Source organism: Onychostoma macrolepis, chromosome 05 (genome assembly GCF_012432095.1).
Source record: "Onychostoma macrolepis isolate SWU-2019 chromosome 05, ASM1243209v1, whole genome shotgun sequence".
Lineage (NCBI taxonomy): Eukaryota > Metazoa > Chordata > Actinopteri > Cypriniformes > Cyprinidae > Onychostoma > Onychostoma macrolepis.
In genome coordinates, this window is record NC_081159.1 from 15,499,441 (window position 1) to 15,514,816 (window position 15,376).

A 15,376-nucleotide genomic window follows, 5' to 3' on the forward strand; every position below is an offset into this window, starting at 1 on the left:
GGAATGAAAGACCGTGTTTCTCTGCACTGTTGTATAAAACTAATAGCATTTGTGCTTGCGGTCTCGCGGACATGTGCTGATATACAGAAAAGTGCACGCTTGTGCAATGAATATAAAAATGTAAAACTCATACATGGGTATTTTTTGTTTCATTGCGGGAATTATGGCATTCTAATTGTACTATAATGGGCTTCATCGCGCAGTGAATGCTTTTGGACTCTCCAGACGTGTTTTTTTTTTTTTTTAAGTTGGATAATGTCAGCTTTCCTATCGTCTCTCAGTCCCTCACAGCCACACACACATTGTCAGGAGAATGTCTTTAAATTCTAATCAAGGAAAAATAATTTTCTTCTTTTAAAATAACTTGAACCATTTTGCGCGAAAAATGACGAAATTGCTTCCGCTTGTGCGCAGCTTGTTACAGTACCAAGTTCTGATTGGCCAATCACCGTTATTTAATTCGTAAATGATCATAAGTAAAGATTTTAACATTTCATGTGCATGATAAGTTTTACGTAATACAAAAATTAGTAATCCAAAGGGGATGGTGGTTTTACAGAGGAGATGCTTTTTGTCATTTTTTTTTCGCATCCCCCTCAATTCGAGCCCTGGCTACACCGTAAACACAGTAATGTTGCGAAATATTATTGATTTAAAAGAACTGTTTTTCTTTTAATATATTTTAAAGGGGTCATGAACTGCCTTTGATTTTTTTTTATTTAATTTTGTACTGTTCCCTGAAATCCACCTATATTGTTATCAAGATTTGACATCAAAAAACATCACAATTTAGAAGTAACTGGCTATTTTCTGTCCTGTATTTAACCCCCTCATCTGAGCGTTTCCCACTGCTGTGATTGGCTAACAGTTGTGGATGTTTGACAGCCTACATCCTTTCTAAATGGACACTACGCATAAATAATCAGCACATATCAAACGAACTGTAATAACAGACAAAGCAAGAGTGACCAAGTAATAAAAACAGTTACTCACAAGTGTGTGTGATATCGGACATCCGTCAGTTTGTCTTTCTGAAAACTCAAGTGTCGAGCTGTGCCTTGTTTGTTGTCGAGGCAATTTTTCATTTCAATGAAGGTATGAGACAAAAGTCTTTGATGATTTATTTTCTCGCAAGAAAAGTTGACAGTTATACAGTCATGGCTGCTGTTTGCGACGACCTTCGTGACTCAGCATTTATACCCTAATCAAGTCAGGATGCTTCCATTTCATCCAATCATAACACATATTTAACAAATTTGTCCATTTAAGGTATCTAACTACTGTATGTATCTAACTATCTCCCTGGATGCGTTTCTAAGTATTTAATGCAAATCATTTTCTAAGAAGCTTAGGTCTAAAATAACATTTCACAATAGATTGTTATCTCCTGTTATATCTCAGCTAATCGAAAACTCAATTATTTTTAGACAGTTAAAGAACACTCTTTAGTAAAGCATATAATAATAAACAAAATCCCTTACACTCCTCCTTTTTTTATCATTCTTTGATAACGGCACATGCCTTCTGAAATTTTTGCTCACCATGCTCTTCCTAGTGCATTTTCACATAGGTTGTTATTTGTTCCTGTGATGCAAAGCTATATTTTCTGAATCATTACTCCAGTCTCCAGTGTCACATGATCCCTCTGAAATAATTTTAATATGCTGATTTGCTGCTCAAGAAACATTACTGATTATTATGCTGTATTATATGTTGAAAATAGTGTTGTTTAAAATTTGTGTGTAAACCATGACCCCCTTTTTTTTTTTTTCAGGATTCTTTATGAATATTTAGTTCAAAAGAACATTTATTTGAAATAGTAACATTTCAAATAAACAAAGAAACACTTTTTCTTTTAAAATAAATAGATAAATAAATGAAGATAAAATAAAAATAGACCAAACTAACCATATGCATTGCCTTCAAGGCTTTTGTTGATTCCCTCTCATACAGATTTCAGCAGTCTGTCAGAGGAAGCAGAGCTGCTCTGTGAATGATGTTCTTAGTTTAAACACAGCTAGAGATTCTCTTTCTGCTACACTCCAAAGAGCTCCTGTGCTTTCAAACGCTAATCATGTGACCATAGTACAAGAGCAGAGGCTCACTGTGAATCTCTCCAGTCCAGCTGTGCTTCAGACACATAAGAAATGTGATCTCAAAAATATGATTTTTGCTGATTTCATGCAAATTAATAGCATTGCAGACACAACAAAGCAGCACTACACACATATCTGGGTCACTGGTTGATTTGGAGGCCTCTAGGAGGAAACAGAAGTCGCAGTTCTGTGAAATCCGAAATAATCTGATGTTTCTGACAATCACTCTAAATCACTTGGTGATACAGTTGCATTAGAAAGATCAAAAGACAGATTGAAAGAGAGGAAGAGAGACAGATTGAGACTGTATAATGTCATAAACTGGTTCATATGTCTTGAAAACTTGTTTCAGCCTCTCTGTGGATTGTATTTTTGGACACAAAGCAACTCATTAAAAACAGGAACACACAAATTTGTTGTCAAGAGTGGCTTTTTCTTTCTTTCTTTTTTTTTTTGGCTCTTTAGGCAGAAATTCTGAGGCAGTCACATTGTTCATCCTGCAAACAGAAGACAACACAATTTCAGTTGAATTCATTAACTTACATAAATGCATGCACAGTTCTTACGAAAGATTTCAAGGCATTGCTCTGAGGCTTCTGAGCAAGAAAAGACACGATTGTCAGATAGAAAACATGAAGATATGATATCAGTTATAATATTATCATGCTTAAAGAATGCATAAGAAAGTATAACAAGGATAATATATATATATATATATATATATACACTGACGTTCAAAAGTTTAGGGTTGGTAAGATATTTTTAAGTTTTTGAAAGGAGTCTCTGCCTGCAAGGTTGCAGTTATTTGATCAAAAATACAGTAAAAACAATAATTATAAATGTCATTACTGTCATTTTTGTTTATTTGTTTGTTATTTTAATCAATTTAATGCTGCTTTGCTGAAGAAAAATAGTATTTTCTAAATTCTCACAGGTCATAAAACAGATTTAGCATTCATAGGACTCAATAATATAGCAGAGAGTGAGAGAAAGAGCATAACAAGAGCTTGATTATGCATATTAAATATATTAAGGCATGTTTATGCATATTGTAAAATGTATCAGTACCCTTTTATGCATAATTGTTATATTCAGAAGCATTTAAATAAACAGTCACATATATTTGCATATTCAGAGTTTATTTTACTAATAAGGCATTGGATGCATTCTAATTGCCGGTTTATTATGACAGTATGAGTGTCAAATGTTTAACAGCTTCAAGCAATAGGCAATTAAGAAAACATCAAACTATAAATATGTAGAAATCAACCTCCCCCACCCCAATGAATAAAACAAAACACAATCCAATATTAGCATACTACCAGCTGTGAGACACGCTTAGACACCACATTACCACACCATCAGCATCAGCACAGACTACAAACATGAGCTCCATCCAGACAGAAATAATCAGTCACATCACCATAATATTCATTTATGAGGAATGACATCTAGGAATAATAAAGTGGCATTTATCTTTCCTTCCCATGACCTTGGCTGATTTGTATGCCACAAGTTTGAGGTCATGGCACCTGAATTTTATTCAGATTGCAATAAAAGGTCAAAGCTGTAGTCTATTTCATGCTTTGGATATTATGTCATTATGATTTACAGCATCCATGCATAACAGTGCTTTGCAAACCCATGATTTCAGGTCCTTGGTCTGACCATCAACAAACACACCATCCATTTTAAATGATTTAATCAATTATTTATCAGATCATTCATTTTTAATGATTACACAGTGTCTTCTGCTCAGTAGGTCGATCGTTATGCACATTGTTTGTAACTGATTTAAAGATACAATCCATGACTGCGGAACTGGATACTAACGTGGTGCGCTTTCAAGATCCAAGACAAACAACAAATGCTTCTGTGTAGTAAAATTTATTCACTAAATTGTGTAAATGCACTTTGTAGCAAATCATTTGAGATGCTACTTAAAAGTTTCTAATAATCCTTAAGACCTTTATTATTTGATTTTGGTCGTGTTTAATTGAGGTTGTAGCTAAACTTTGCAGGAAGTTTGCTCTCCAGGAGCAGGTATGGACGCCCCTAAACTATACCACAACTTTATTTCAGAAACAAACCAAAATTTAAAGCAATTCTGTCGCTTTGTGTATTTTTTTGTCTTTGGAGCCCCCTGCAGTTGGAATTCATTAAATATTTCAAATATTTCGCATGTACGGTGGCTGTACACGTGCATTTGTTGCTGCCGTAAAGCAATCCACCCTTTTCACGGAATTTCGTACCCACTCACTAAATTTACATTCTCTCAGAACAGACGTTTAGAGGGGATTGTGGGAATGAAACAGAAACCATTCGACTAGAACCAGGAGAATGATTTTCAAACTGATAAGTAAACAACAACATACAGTTGCTTTAAGTCATTATTCACTAAAAACGTTTGCCTAACATGATTCTCATTCAGGCGGAGACATGATTTGAAATCTAGAACAACCAAGAACATGACGATGAGTAGATGGTTATGTTATGGTAAATATCTGAGAGTGATATTCTCTGCTTGCTATTGCCCAAAGAAGTGTCTCTTTAACTCCAGACACAGGTGTAGACAGGCAGCCAGACCGAACTCTGCTGATTCTAGAATGCTGCAGTCTTGAGAGGGACAAGATAACACACACCAAGAAACATGACGCAAGTTGAAAACTGGCCTCTACAGCAGAATGCTGGCTTAAAGGCATCATCGCAGAGTCCACACAGTTGTGTGTGAGAAAGTGTAGAGGAAAAAAGCATCTTGTTGCAAGGTGGGCTGTAAAAATACACTCTTCATTTAGAAATCCTCTAGTAGGCTGATTAAAGGGATATTATACCCAAAAATGAAAATTCTTTCATCATTTATTCAACCTCAAGTCATCCCAGTTATATATGAAAAAGTTGGTGAAAAATCAAATTTATACAAACTGGCCAACAACTTTTGAAAAATATTTTAGCTCAACTGTCATGGAATGGAACGCACACAGGGTTGGGGCATATCAAACGCTGCAAAGGATATATCAATGCTACCTTCAAAAATAAGATGAAGGCATCTCAGATGACAGTAAGTGAAGATATCACAGCGCTTTGATTCCTTCCTACCTTGGAATACATCCTCCGAAGACTTTCAGATGCAGCCCATGTCACTTCTCGGACCCTTACGTCACACTTCACAACACTGATGTTGCATTTGACAAAGCTCCCATTCACCTGCATATGAATTAGCGTTGGTTAAAAATCTTAAGTCATATACATCTGAGATGGCATGAATTTTTATTTTTTTTAGATGGAGTACCCCTTTAAATGGGGGAGGGGAACTAAAACCAAAATATGATGCCCTTACTTTCTTACTAATCCTGCTTTTATGGAGGACAGCTGGGATTATGGGTGCACACAAGCCCTAAAGGCGTTCCCGGTGGAGCAACATTTATCAGAGAATTGCAGTGTGCTTTAAAAACTGCCCTTATTCTAATAGTATCAGCATTACTGTCCACACACACACTCCTGAGGCTCTCATCTGTGGCCGCCCTTGACCCTGCACTTAGTACTGTTTTCCCATGATGCTTTAATGCAATTTAGAGCAACTGATGCAGCCAAGGGCCAAAACAGCAACCGGGCCAGAAAGTCCCTGCACACGCCAGGAGCATATACATTCACTGGAATAACTGCAATCAAATTCATAAACTAATGCCTGTGACACACACTGAAACAACTAATCAGAAGAGTCAATTATATTTGCCTAACTAGAGCACAACGGTCTGTTGCTTTACAGAGTTATTAACTGATGTAAAATGTGTATTTGATTGTGCCCCACAGGGCTGTAGAGTGAGTGTGGGCCGAGCCCTGTGCTTCATTTAAGTTGTAATAGATTAGTGACCATATGTCTCATTGGGAGGCCACACACACACACACAGATGGCAGTTCACCTGGGCACCACCAGCACGATGGGCTGAGCCGAACACCTGCCTGAGACAGAGAGAAGCATGCACAACAATGGCATAAAAGATAGATTTTATTGGACAAAACATCCCCAGGAAAATCATCTTAAAAGCAATATGTGGAATTACTTATAATACAATTGCTATTGACCAACAGGTGGCACTATCATCAAATTGAATGCTAATGTAATCAATGACATTGAGTATAGCAATAAACTTGCAAAAGTTATTTTGTGTCAACTTGGAAACCTGTGAATTCCCATTTAAGTTAACCACAAATCATACAAATGCACCAGAAAATAACAAACAGCTTTTAAAAGCTACACATTACGTTTATTCTGTCTAATGGTCACATACTATCTCGCATGTCAACACTTACTTTTGCAGACATCGGTGATGTGGACTGTATCAAACTCTTCAGAAAGCCTTGGTGTCTCTGTCTATGCTTGTCCACTCAAGTCCTTATGAGCCAGACTCAGCCAGCTGCTGAAGTGGATTCTTGACTATAAAATGGACTGTTCTGATCGTGGATGCCGACTGGTCAAATACAGTATACGATTGTGTAGTAATCTTTGAATAAAAGCAATATGGCACTCAAGCCCTTTCTGTATTTTGAAAACAGTCATGGCTAAAGGCGTTGCAGGCGCTCCACTGCACATTGTGTTTAGCAACAGCCTTTCAAGCTGTGACTATAGTATTCACAATACATGATGCTGATGGTCAGTGTACAGCAGATGCTTTTAAGAAAATCAGAACACCACCATTTCTATTTTTTCTCAAAATCTTGTTTATTAAATTTAGAAAACACAATTCTGTTAATGTTCATAACAACAGCAGGAGTAGAGAAATGAAATATCAGTTAGGCATGGAGGGATGGGGGCAGGCCAACCCCTGAGTTTAAAACCGTTTCCTCATCCTGTGGTCAAAGGTCAACTAACCCCCTGAGAGAGACAAGAGAATGAGGGTAAAAAAACTGGGCAAGAGGTGAGAGCGGACAGAAACGGGAAAAATGAGCAGACATAATGGAAAGAGAGAGTGAACGGTGAGGGGGTAGGCGACCTCAGAATAGGCGGGATCAGGGAAACTTCATAGTCTTCATAGCAAAACTCTGGAGACTCAGGTAGAAAAGTTGAATTGCAAAGTCACTTGTTGTTCAAGTCTAGGTTATTCCTGCCAAAAGAGACCAAACAAACCCCCCAAATGCAATGTTAACATGTAGTTACACCCAACCCTGGGAGTGCTTCCATTTTTCTTTCTCATCGAGAGGGGCTGGAAGGACTTTTCAGCATTTTCAGAGGGATGAGGAAGAGAAGTGGAATCGTTTGAGGGAAGGGACGGGGTTTCACCACAGACACCATTGAAACGTATATCAGTGGGGAGTGCAAACATTGTCTTTTTCCTGTGGGGACAAAGAGAGAGAGAGAGGGAGAAAGAGAGAGAGAGAACAAGAGAGACTGCATTTGCATCTACTCATCCATCTGTATACGTCTGCCAACCGATCCGTCCATCCAGTTTATTCCTGTCTCTCTCACTCTCCCTCCGTCCATTCTCAAGGAGCCGAAAGAGGAGACTCGCGGCTTGGCGAACCGGCAAGCGAGAGGTCCTCGGGCGGAAACACGGTCAGGGTGCAGGCTCTGATGCCACCCAGGGACTCAGGCAAGTCGAACACTTTGTGCCATTCGTCCTTCTCGGGGTCGTACTTCTGGACGATCTCCACCATGCAGCGATTGTTCCACGAGTAGCCGCCCACCACATAGATCTTGTTCTCAAACACGGCCACGCCTACGTCGCTCTGTCCACGAAGCATGGCGGCGATCGGCGTCCACAGGTCCAAGGCGGGACTGTAGTACTCGCAGCTCAGCACGTCGTCGTAGTCACTTGTGCCCCGGAAGTGGTTTCCACCAATGACGTAGAGGCGGTCACCCACTGTGCACATGCAGTGCAGGCCACGGACCGTCGTCATTGGAGCCTTCTGAGTCCACTTATCGGCATCCGGGTCGAAGCACATGAGCTCCTTCTGGAAGGTGTCATGAGTTATTCCACCTGCACAACACACCGCAGAGAGAATTCACATCACTTTCTATGCTGAAACAAACACCTTGTGCGTGAATGTTCTTTTGAGCATTAGATATACAAAATAAGAAATGAATAATGCATAAACTCTCTCAAGGTCTGCTGAGGAAAGAGTTAAGATTGAATAATGCATCTGTGAAAACATACACGCACACAAACACACAACAACACAACAACACAACCAGGTCTGCACACTCACCGAAATGAACTAGAGAGGGAAGCAGAGGAAAAAAAGACAAGAGGAAAAAGAAAACAGGACATGTCTACAGGGAGGGCTGAAAATAAAGAGAACCATCCCATCAGGCACCTGGGCATCAGCCAACCAGACCCTCTCTTCTCTTTCTCTCTCCATCCATCCTATTTTTGCCCTCTAACTCTTCATCCATCCATCCTTTCCTTTACTAAGAGAAGAGAATGATTCACTCAAACACACCCACAGACTTTCTTACTCTCCTCTTCCAGTGCATTTGTGTGAATCAAAACACAAATAAAGCAGAAAGAGGATAAAGTCTGAAGTGAAACGGTGAGGAAACGGGCAAAGGAGAGAGGAAGAGGTGAGACTAGAGAGATGATGACAGAGAACAAAGCGTGAGGCAGCACATAAGATGAGACTGGTTCATGCATGCACACTAATGCTCATGTGAGTGAAGAGCTTAATACTTCACTGCTTCATGACCTATATAACTGACTGAGAGAGAGAGAGAGAGAGAGGCATGCAGGAGTAAGGACACAGACACCAGAATAAAAACAAAAGGATCAGCACTTCCAAAAATACTCTAGAGAAACAACGTGGGTGGAGGAGAGGAAGGAGGAAAGAAGTGTAAGAATCAGTGTAAATGTGTGTATGTACATCATCAGACAAAGACGTATGCGTGCATAAATACACAACGCTCGAGGCAGAACAGAGTGAGACTGTAACATGGAGGAAGGTTTTATATTTTGTATAATTACAAGTGCAGTTTTGAAGAAATTTTTTTTTTTACAGCTATCAACTCTAGAAATGTCACATTGATCAAAATCAGTTTTGTTTTTCCACATTTTTCATTAGCTCAGACAACCATTCAGAAAGCATTTAACCTTTATAATGTGACATTTCTGAGTGAAACAATATTTAGCACAGAAAAAATGTAGAGTGGAACATGATTTTATCCATTTGGAATTGATTGACAAATGACGATTAACATATATATATATATATATACACATATATATATATATATATATATATATATATATATATATATATATATATATATATATATATATATATATATATATATATATATATATATATATATATATACACACTTTTTTTTTTTTTTGGTAAATATTCCTTAAAAATATCAAATTTTGGTTTTACATATACTGACCTACTTTTGATTTACCGGTCTAAAATTTGGCAAATTCGGTGACATTCCACATTATACTGTAGATTCCGTTTTTATGACTGGATTTCTCGTTTTCTGTATCTGAGAAATCGTAGGGCCCTACTACAGTGACACTGCCTCATATACAGCTCTCACATATCATGTTGAGGAGTCCAGAATGTTATTTAGAGGTTGCTGGAGGGTTGAATGAGAGTCATCCGTCTCATGCTCGTGTAAAAGTGAAAGCTAATGTATGGAGTGGTAAATGTGTGTGTGGGAGAAGACGATAGAAAGCCTTGAGCAGCATTATCACAGCTCTTTTTGTGTGTGTGTGTGTGAGATCACACTCCTCCTACATACCGCAATGTTCATTATCACACAGAAACACACTTCTCTGATTCATGTCATCACTACATCTCCTCCTATCGCCACCCTATCCAACCAACCATCTCTCTCTCTCTGTTTATCATTCTCAGTGAAAGTAGGACTCATCTCCATAAAGCAGGATTTGGGCTGCAATCCTGTAAAGTGTGCATGTGATGGGAACAATCCTGCACAGGGCAGGTCAACACCCTGTGAGAGTGTGTCTCTGTTTAGAGAAGTTAATTTCTAGCCATCTGATAGAAGGAACACACACACAAACACACTGATCTATGGAGGATCAGTTTGTGTGTGTGGTGAGAACATCTCATTCTCACCCTCCAGATATTCCTCTTCCTGTCAGCGACACCTTACCAGCTACCTGATCTGTGAAAATGTGTTTGAGAACGAGGATGCGGATTTGTGATTAAATTCTACTTTTCTCTTAAAGGTTAAGTGTGTGGTTTTCATTAAAACTGATATATTCAAATGAATCTGAATCAAATTGAATCTAAATACAATTGGAATCAAGAGTTTGAGCTTGACTCTTAAAACAAAATTCCTGAAAAAATGTATCACATCTTCCACAAATGCCTTCAACATTGATAATAATAGGAAATGTTACTTGAGCACGAAATCAGCATATCAGAATGATTTCTGAAGACTCGTGACACTCAAGACTGGAGTAATGGCTGCTGAAAATTCAGTCATCACAAGAATAAATGACATTTTATATTAAATTAACACAGAAAACCCTTGTTTTAAATTGTAATAACATTTAACATTTTTACTGTATTTTGGATGAAATAAATGCAGCAACATGAGATGATACAAAAACATCAAAAAAAAAATCTTATTGTCCTTGAACTTATGTACAGTAGTGTACATACATAACTTACAAACATACAGATGTGTGACAGGTACCTGAAATGTACATGTATCCTCCGTAAACAGTGCCTGCGTGTCCATAATGCGGCTCGTTCATTTTGGCCACATATGTCCATTCGTTCGTCCTGGGGTTATAACTCTCCACAGTTGCTAGAGAAAGACAAGAGACAGTGAGAATTAGAGATGAAAACAAGTTCTTTAATGCCAAGAAAGATGACTAGACTAACAGCTGAGTTAATGTGGACAAAAAATGAGTTCTTGTACATTAGTCATGCTCTCACAAACAGAGAGAACAGGGACGCTTTAGTGCTCAATTATACACAACCAAACTAATGTACTTTCACAGCGCACAGAACAGATGCAAGTTTAGATTCTGATGTGCTACAAACACCATTGTATCCACAGAAACCGCTACTTCACCTTGTTAAATATTCAACAAAAACTGCTGGCTGCTCTTATCTAATCTCTCTAAATCAGAAGCAATGCTTTTCATAAGTTTATAAAAGTATCTGTCCACACAGATTAGATGATAAAGAGAAGATCTGATACAGGCAGATGATATATAAATTTCTAGTTCTCTTTATCCAAGGTAAATTGGAGATGGGAAAACAGCATTTTTGGGGACTTGTCTTATTCCGGACTATGTTTATTCAGAATGTGTCACTCTTTTAAATAAGAGAATATAAACCCAATCACAGAACAAGCTCTTAATGCCGCTTCTGGCTAAAAGATAAAAGGATAAGAAACTGTAACAACATAAAATGTAGCTTCTCCAAGTACTTATTAGCAGTTTACTAAACCAACTGTATGTAAAATCCTAAACGGCAGCAGGTGGAAAATGAGTGGTCTGAATGAATGTTTAGCAGTGAATGTTTATGACTCCCTCATTTGATATCTATATGATTTGAAAATGTATCTGCAAAAAATATAAAATCGTTACAGATTGGTTACATCATACTTCACAACAGCATAAGTTCACTGTGTACAGAAAGTTTCTACTTATTTATTTCAATGTTTTTCTAAAACTGATGTGCTTGAATTTTCAAATGGAATTGCCAAAAGCAGCCAGCATGGTCTAAATTTGTTTATTTCAGCAAACACAGCCTGTTTTCCACTAACGATCGGCAACAGGAGAGTCTGCGTCTGTTCTGATTCAAAACCAAAAATACAACTTTCAGACGCTTTATATCTGTAAATTAATGAGCGAGACAGCACCACTGAGTCTTTAAACTATGATTGTAAATATCACTCGCACAACATTCATTCACTCAATCCTCATGACCCAACACAGACACATTTATCAGGATCTGTCAGTCCACATTTTTAAAACAAGTTAAATATGAAGAAAAAAACACTGCTTTTAGCTTTTAAAATCAATCACTTGTCATTCATATTTAACTGCAGTAATGGCAAATTCCTGCAAATTCTGTACTGAGAGTGACAAATCAAATCAAACACACTGGGCAGTAATATTAGACTGCAGCCAGAGTCCTCAAACAGTATGGGGTGAAAAGATTAAATTCAACTCAAAGCAATAAATTCCACTTGACTGCCATGACGGAGGTCACTATAGAAACATGGGGCGACTGAGTGCTAGGGGCTTGAGCGTCGTCTGATAAACATGAGAAAGGCCAGAGTGTGTGTGTGTGTGTGTCAAAATAAATTGCATGCAGAAAGCTGTAAGTACATTTTTTGTGCTGTGGAAGGGAGCGTGTCAGAGTCCATTATCAAACCTCTGTAGTGTGACATCTGTGTGTGTTTTGGTCTCTTTCCTGTCAGTTTTGAGGTGCTGTACATATCTGGTGTGTGTGTGTGTGTATGTGTGTTTGTGTGCATAGTTATGGGGAGCATTGCTGTGGATGATGAGAGGGTCATTTTTGTATGTGTAGATATGAATGTTTGCACTATGTTCTGGTGTTCTGCTATATGCGTTTTAATTACCCAGGTTGCATTGGGGCATTCACCCTGTGAGAACTATCATCTTTGGTTCAGCTCTGCCTTTTGCCTGATGCAGTCATACAACCATAGCCGCTGGAATAATGACTATAAAGCACACGGTGCGGACATAAATTCTGTATACTATTAATATTTTTGCTGAAAGCACTTTTTGCCCCAATGCTAATTAGTTTTTGAGTTTCACGGGTGCTCCATCCATGTGCATCACCAATGATTCCTCACTTTCTGTCATTTCTGGGGCATCCAAACTTCTGTAGCCTACGGTGATCTAATTGCTATCTGTCTTGAATACGTATTAGAGGGCATATTAAATACTCTAAGTATAATCAACAAATAAATATCAAATAAAAAAAATGAACAAAATAAGATTTTTTTTTAACAGAGCTTTTTCAAATCCAGGCATAACTGAATTCTACAATAAATGGATTAATTTGACCTCCTTACAAATGAATGAGATAAAAATGTGTGGGTGGGTTCAACTGGTTTTGCTTTAGGATTTTACGCTTGACATTGAGTTGTGACCCAAAAAGTACCACAATTGCTTAAAGTACACAGTAAACAACAATATCCTTAAAAACAAACATTGAAATATATTACTATTACAGTTAAGCACATATGCTCAACAATATGCAATTATTATCATGAGATACTGAGATAGGCTCAATATGAAAATGAACTATCAACCCATATATTTTCTAAATGCATTTTCTTATCTTATTATGAACAATTCGTCCATGCATACATTTTTTTTCTTTGTTTATTTATTTTTTTTAAATTCAAGTCATCATTTTTCATCAAAATGTCAGTTTGATCTTCTGGTGATATGACCGTCTTCTCTCTGGTGATATATGATGGACTTTACCTGATTTACTGCAAGCTCGCATTCAGATCTACGTTAATGGACAGTAGGGCTGCACGATAAATCGAAATGAAATCTCAATCGCGATAAGACAAAAGCTGCGATAGTCATGTGCATCTCATCAGTGAAGCACGGTTCTGTGATGATCAGTAGTAAATCTCCAGAAATCAGCTCGTAGAAGAAATCGGTAACTGAATAAACTGAAGATTTAACTGCTTTCATTGATTCAACGTGACTAATAAACAGGACTACAACAATATATGATTTATCCGCGTTCTTATTATAATAATTTTTATAATTTTCATTATAATAAAGTATATAATAATGCAATGCTAAACGACATAGACTTTATCACTGCTTAGAATACTATGAAATGTTGTGCGTCTTATTCCGTTTAAGAAGCCATATCATCTCACAGAAGGATTTATTTCAAAAACTCGACTGATGTTATGAAGTGAGTTTGGAGTAGGGATGCACCGATCCAATATCGGTATCGACTCCGATATTGGCATTTTCTGTCAGATCGTGTATCAGTCAGACGAGACCGATCCAAATCCGATATTGTGCGTCTAGTATTCTGTTATTGTTAAGCCCCATGAAAGCACAAAAACATTATAAAGCACCATAACATTTTCGTGCACTATATTCCAAATGTTCTGAAGCTGTTACATAGTTTAATGTGAGGTACAGATGAATATTTAAGTCAAGTTGACAAACTCTTCTCTCCGCTGCGGCTGTCTGTCATGCTCCATTCAGCATTCAAACTGCGTGCCACGTTCCACGTTCGGTTACGACAGTCAAGACAATGAAACTCTCTTCAAGAGTGCACAATAACTGCGATTTAAACTGTTAAAAGAAAATGCTCAATGAAATATCGCACAGATTTAACAAACTACGCATCAATTTCTCTTCACTTTGTGCTTTGAACTTTTCTATGCTGTGCGGTGTGACTCCGTGTTGGTTCAAGTGCATCATTCTGTGCACGGGATGCGCATAGGCGCTTTGTGCCACTCTGTATTGGAGCCTTTTGTATTATAATACTTTTGTGCAATGAAATATTATTAATAGCCTTTCTTGTTCTGTCCTATCTATCATATGTTGCTGCCTCCATTACTGTGCTATACATTTAAAAGAAATGCCTTTTAATTTTATAGTTTATATTTATATATAAATATATTTACTTGTTTTTCATGAATGTATTTTACAACAATACAAAGAGCAATGTGTAACATTTTACCAGATTCAGTCCTACACTTATTCACTTTTATTTGTTCCCCACTAAATAATGCTATTTCACTAAATGTTTAGATTTTATAAAATGATTGTGCACTCATGACTTTTCTAGAATAACTTTTGCTGCTGAATTATCCACTAACCTAGTTTATAATAGGATTTTTGTCATAGATAATGATTATATATTTTTTCATTTATTTATCTTAATAGATTGTGTTTAACACACAGTGATGATCAGGTCAATACACTGAGGTATAGAAATTCTACATTGACTATAAAAAACCAGTGCTGGTATCGGATCGGTAACTCAGAATTTTTGTATCGGATCGGATCTGAAAAATATGGTATTGGTGCATCCCAAGTTTGGAGTAAAAACGTTAATTAATGTGGTATTTTCACATGTTTTTAGATGGAGCATCATTTACTACACAGAGCCGTAGTTCATTGAGAAGCTATGCGAACAGTTGTCATTGTCGCAGAATGATATCTTCGATTTCATTATCGTGCAATTAAATTGTCTGTGATAATGAACGCGATATTGTGTAGCTTGTCAGTGAAGTATGGCTCTGTGTAGTGAATGCTGCTCCAACTGAAAGCACGTGATGGAGATTT

The 15,376-nt window shown here is 37.5% G+C and overlaps 1 protein-coding gene across 9 annotated transcripts in view; it reads right to left on the bottom strand.

The window, feature by feature from the left end:
• Nucleotides 1-6,529: 6,529 nt before the first annotated feature.
• klhl13 (kelch-like family member 13) overlaps nt 6,530-15,376 on the bottom strand; it is a 55,718-nt gene continuing 46,871 nt past the window's right edge. For 3 of the 9 annotated variants that reach the window (XM_058775827.1, XM_058775828.1, XM_058775826.1), the window contains 2 exons: nt 10,753-10,866; nt 6,533-8,071 (listed from right to left, as the gene is read on the bottom strand). In XM_058775827.1, the coding sequence (XP_058631810.1) occupies nt 7,578-8,071; nt 10,753-10,866 (608 nt within the window). In that variant the 3' untranslated portion in view covers nt 6,533-7,577. Of the gene's footprint in view, nt 8,072-10,752; nt 10,867-15,376 lie in introns of all 9 variants that reach the window. The other 6 variants (XM_058775830.1, XM_058775833.1, XR_009271333.1 and 3 more) reach the window with 5 other exon arrangements.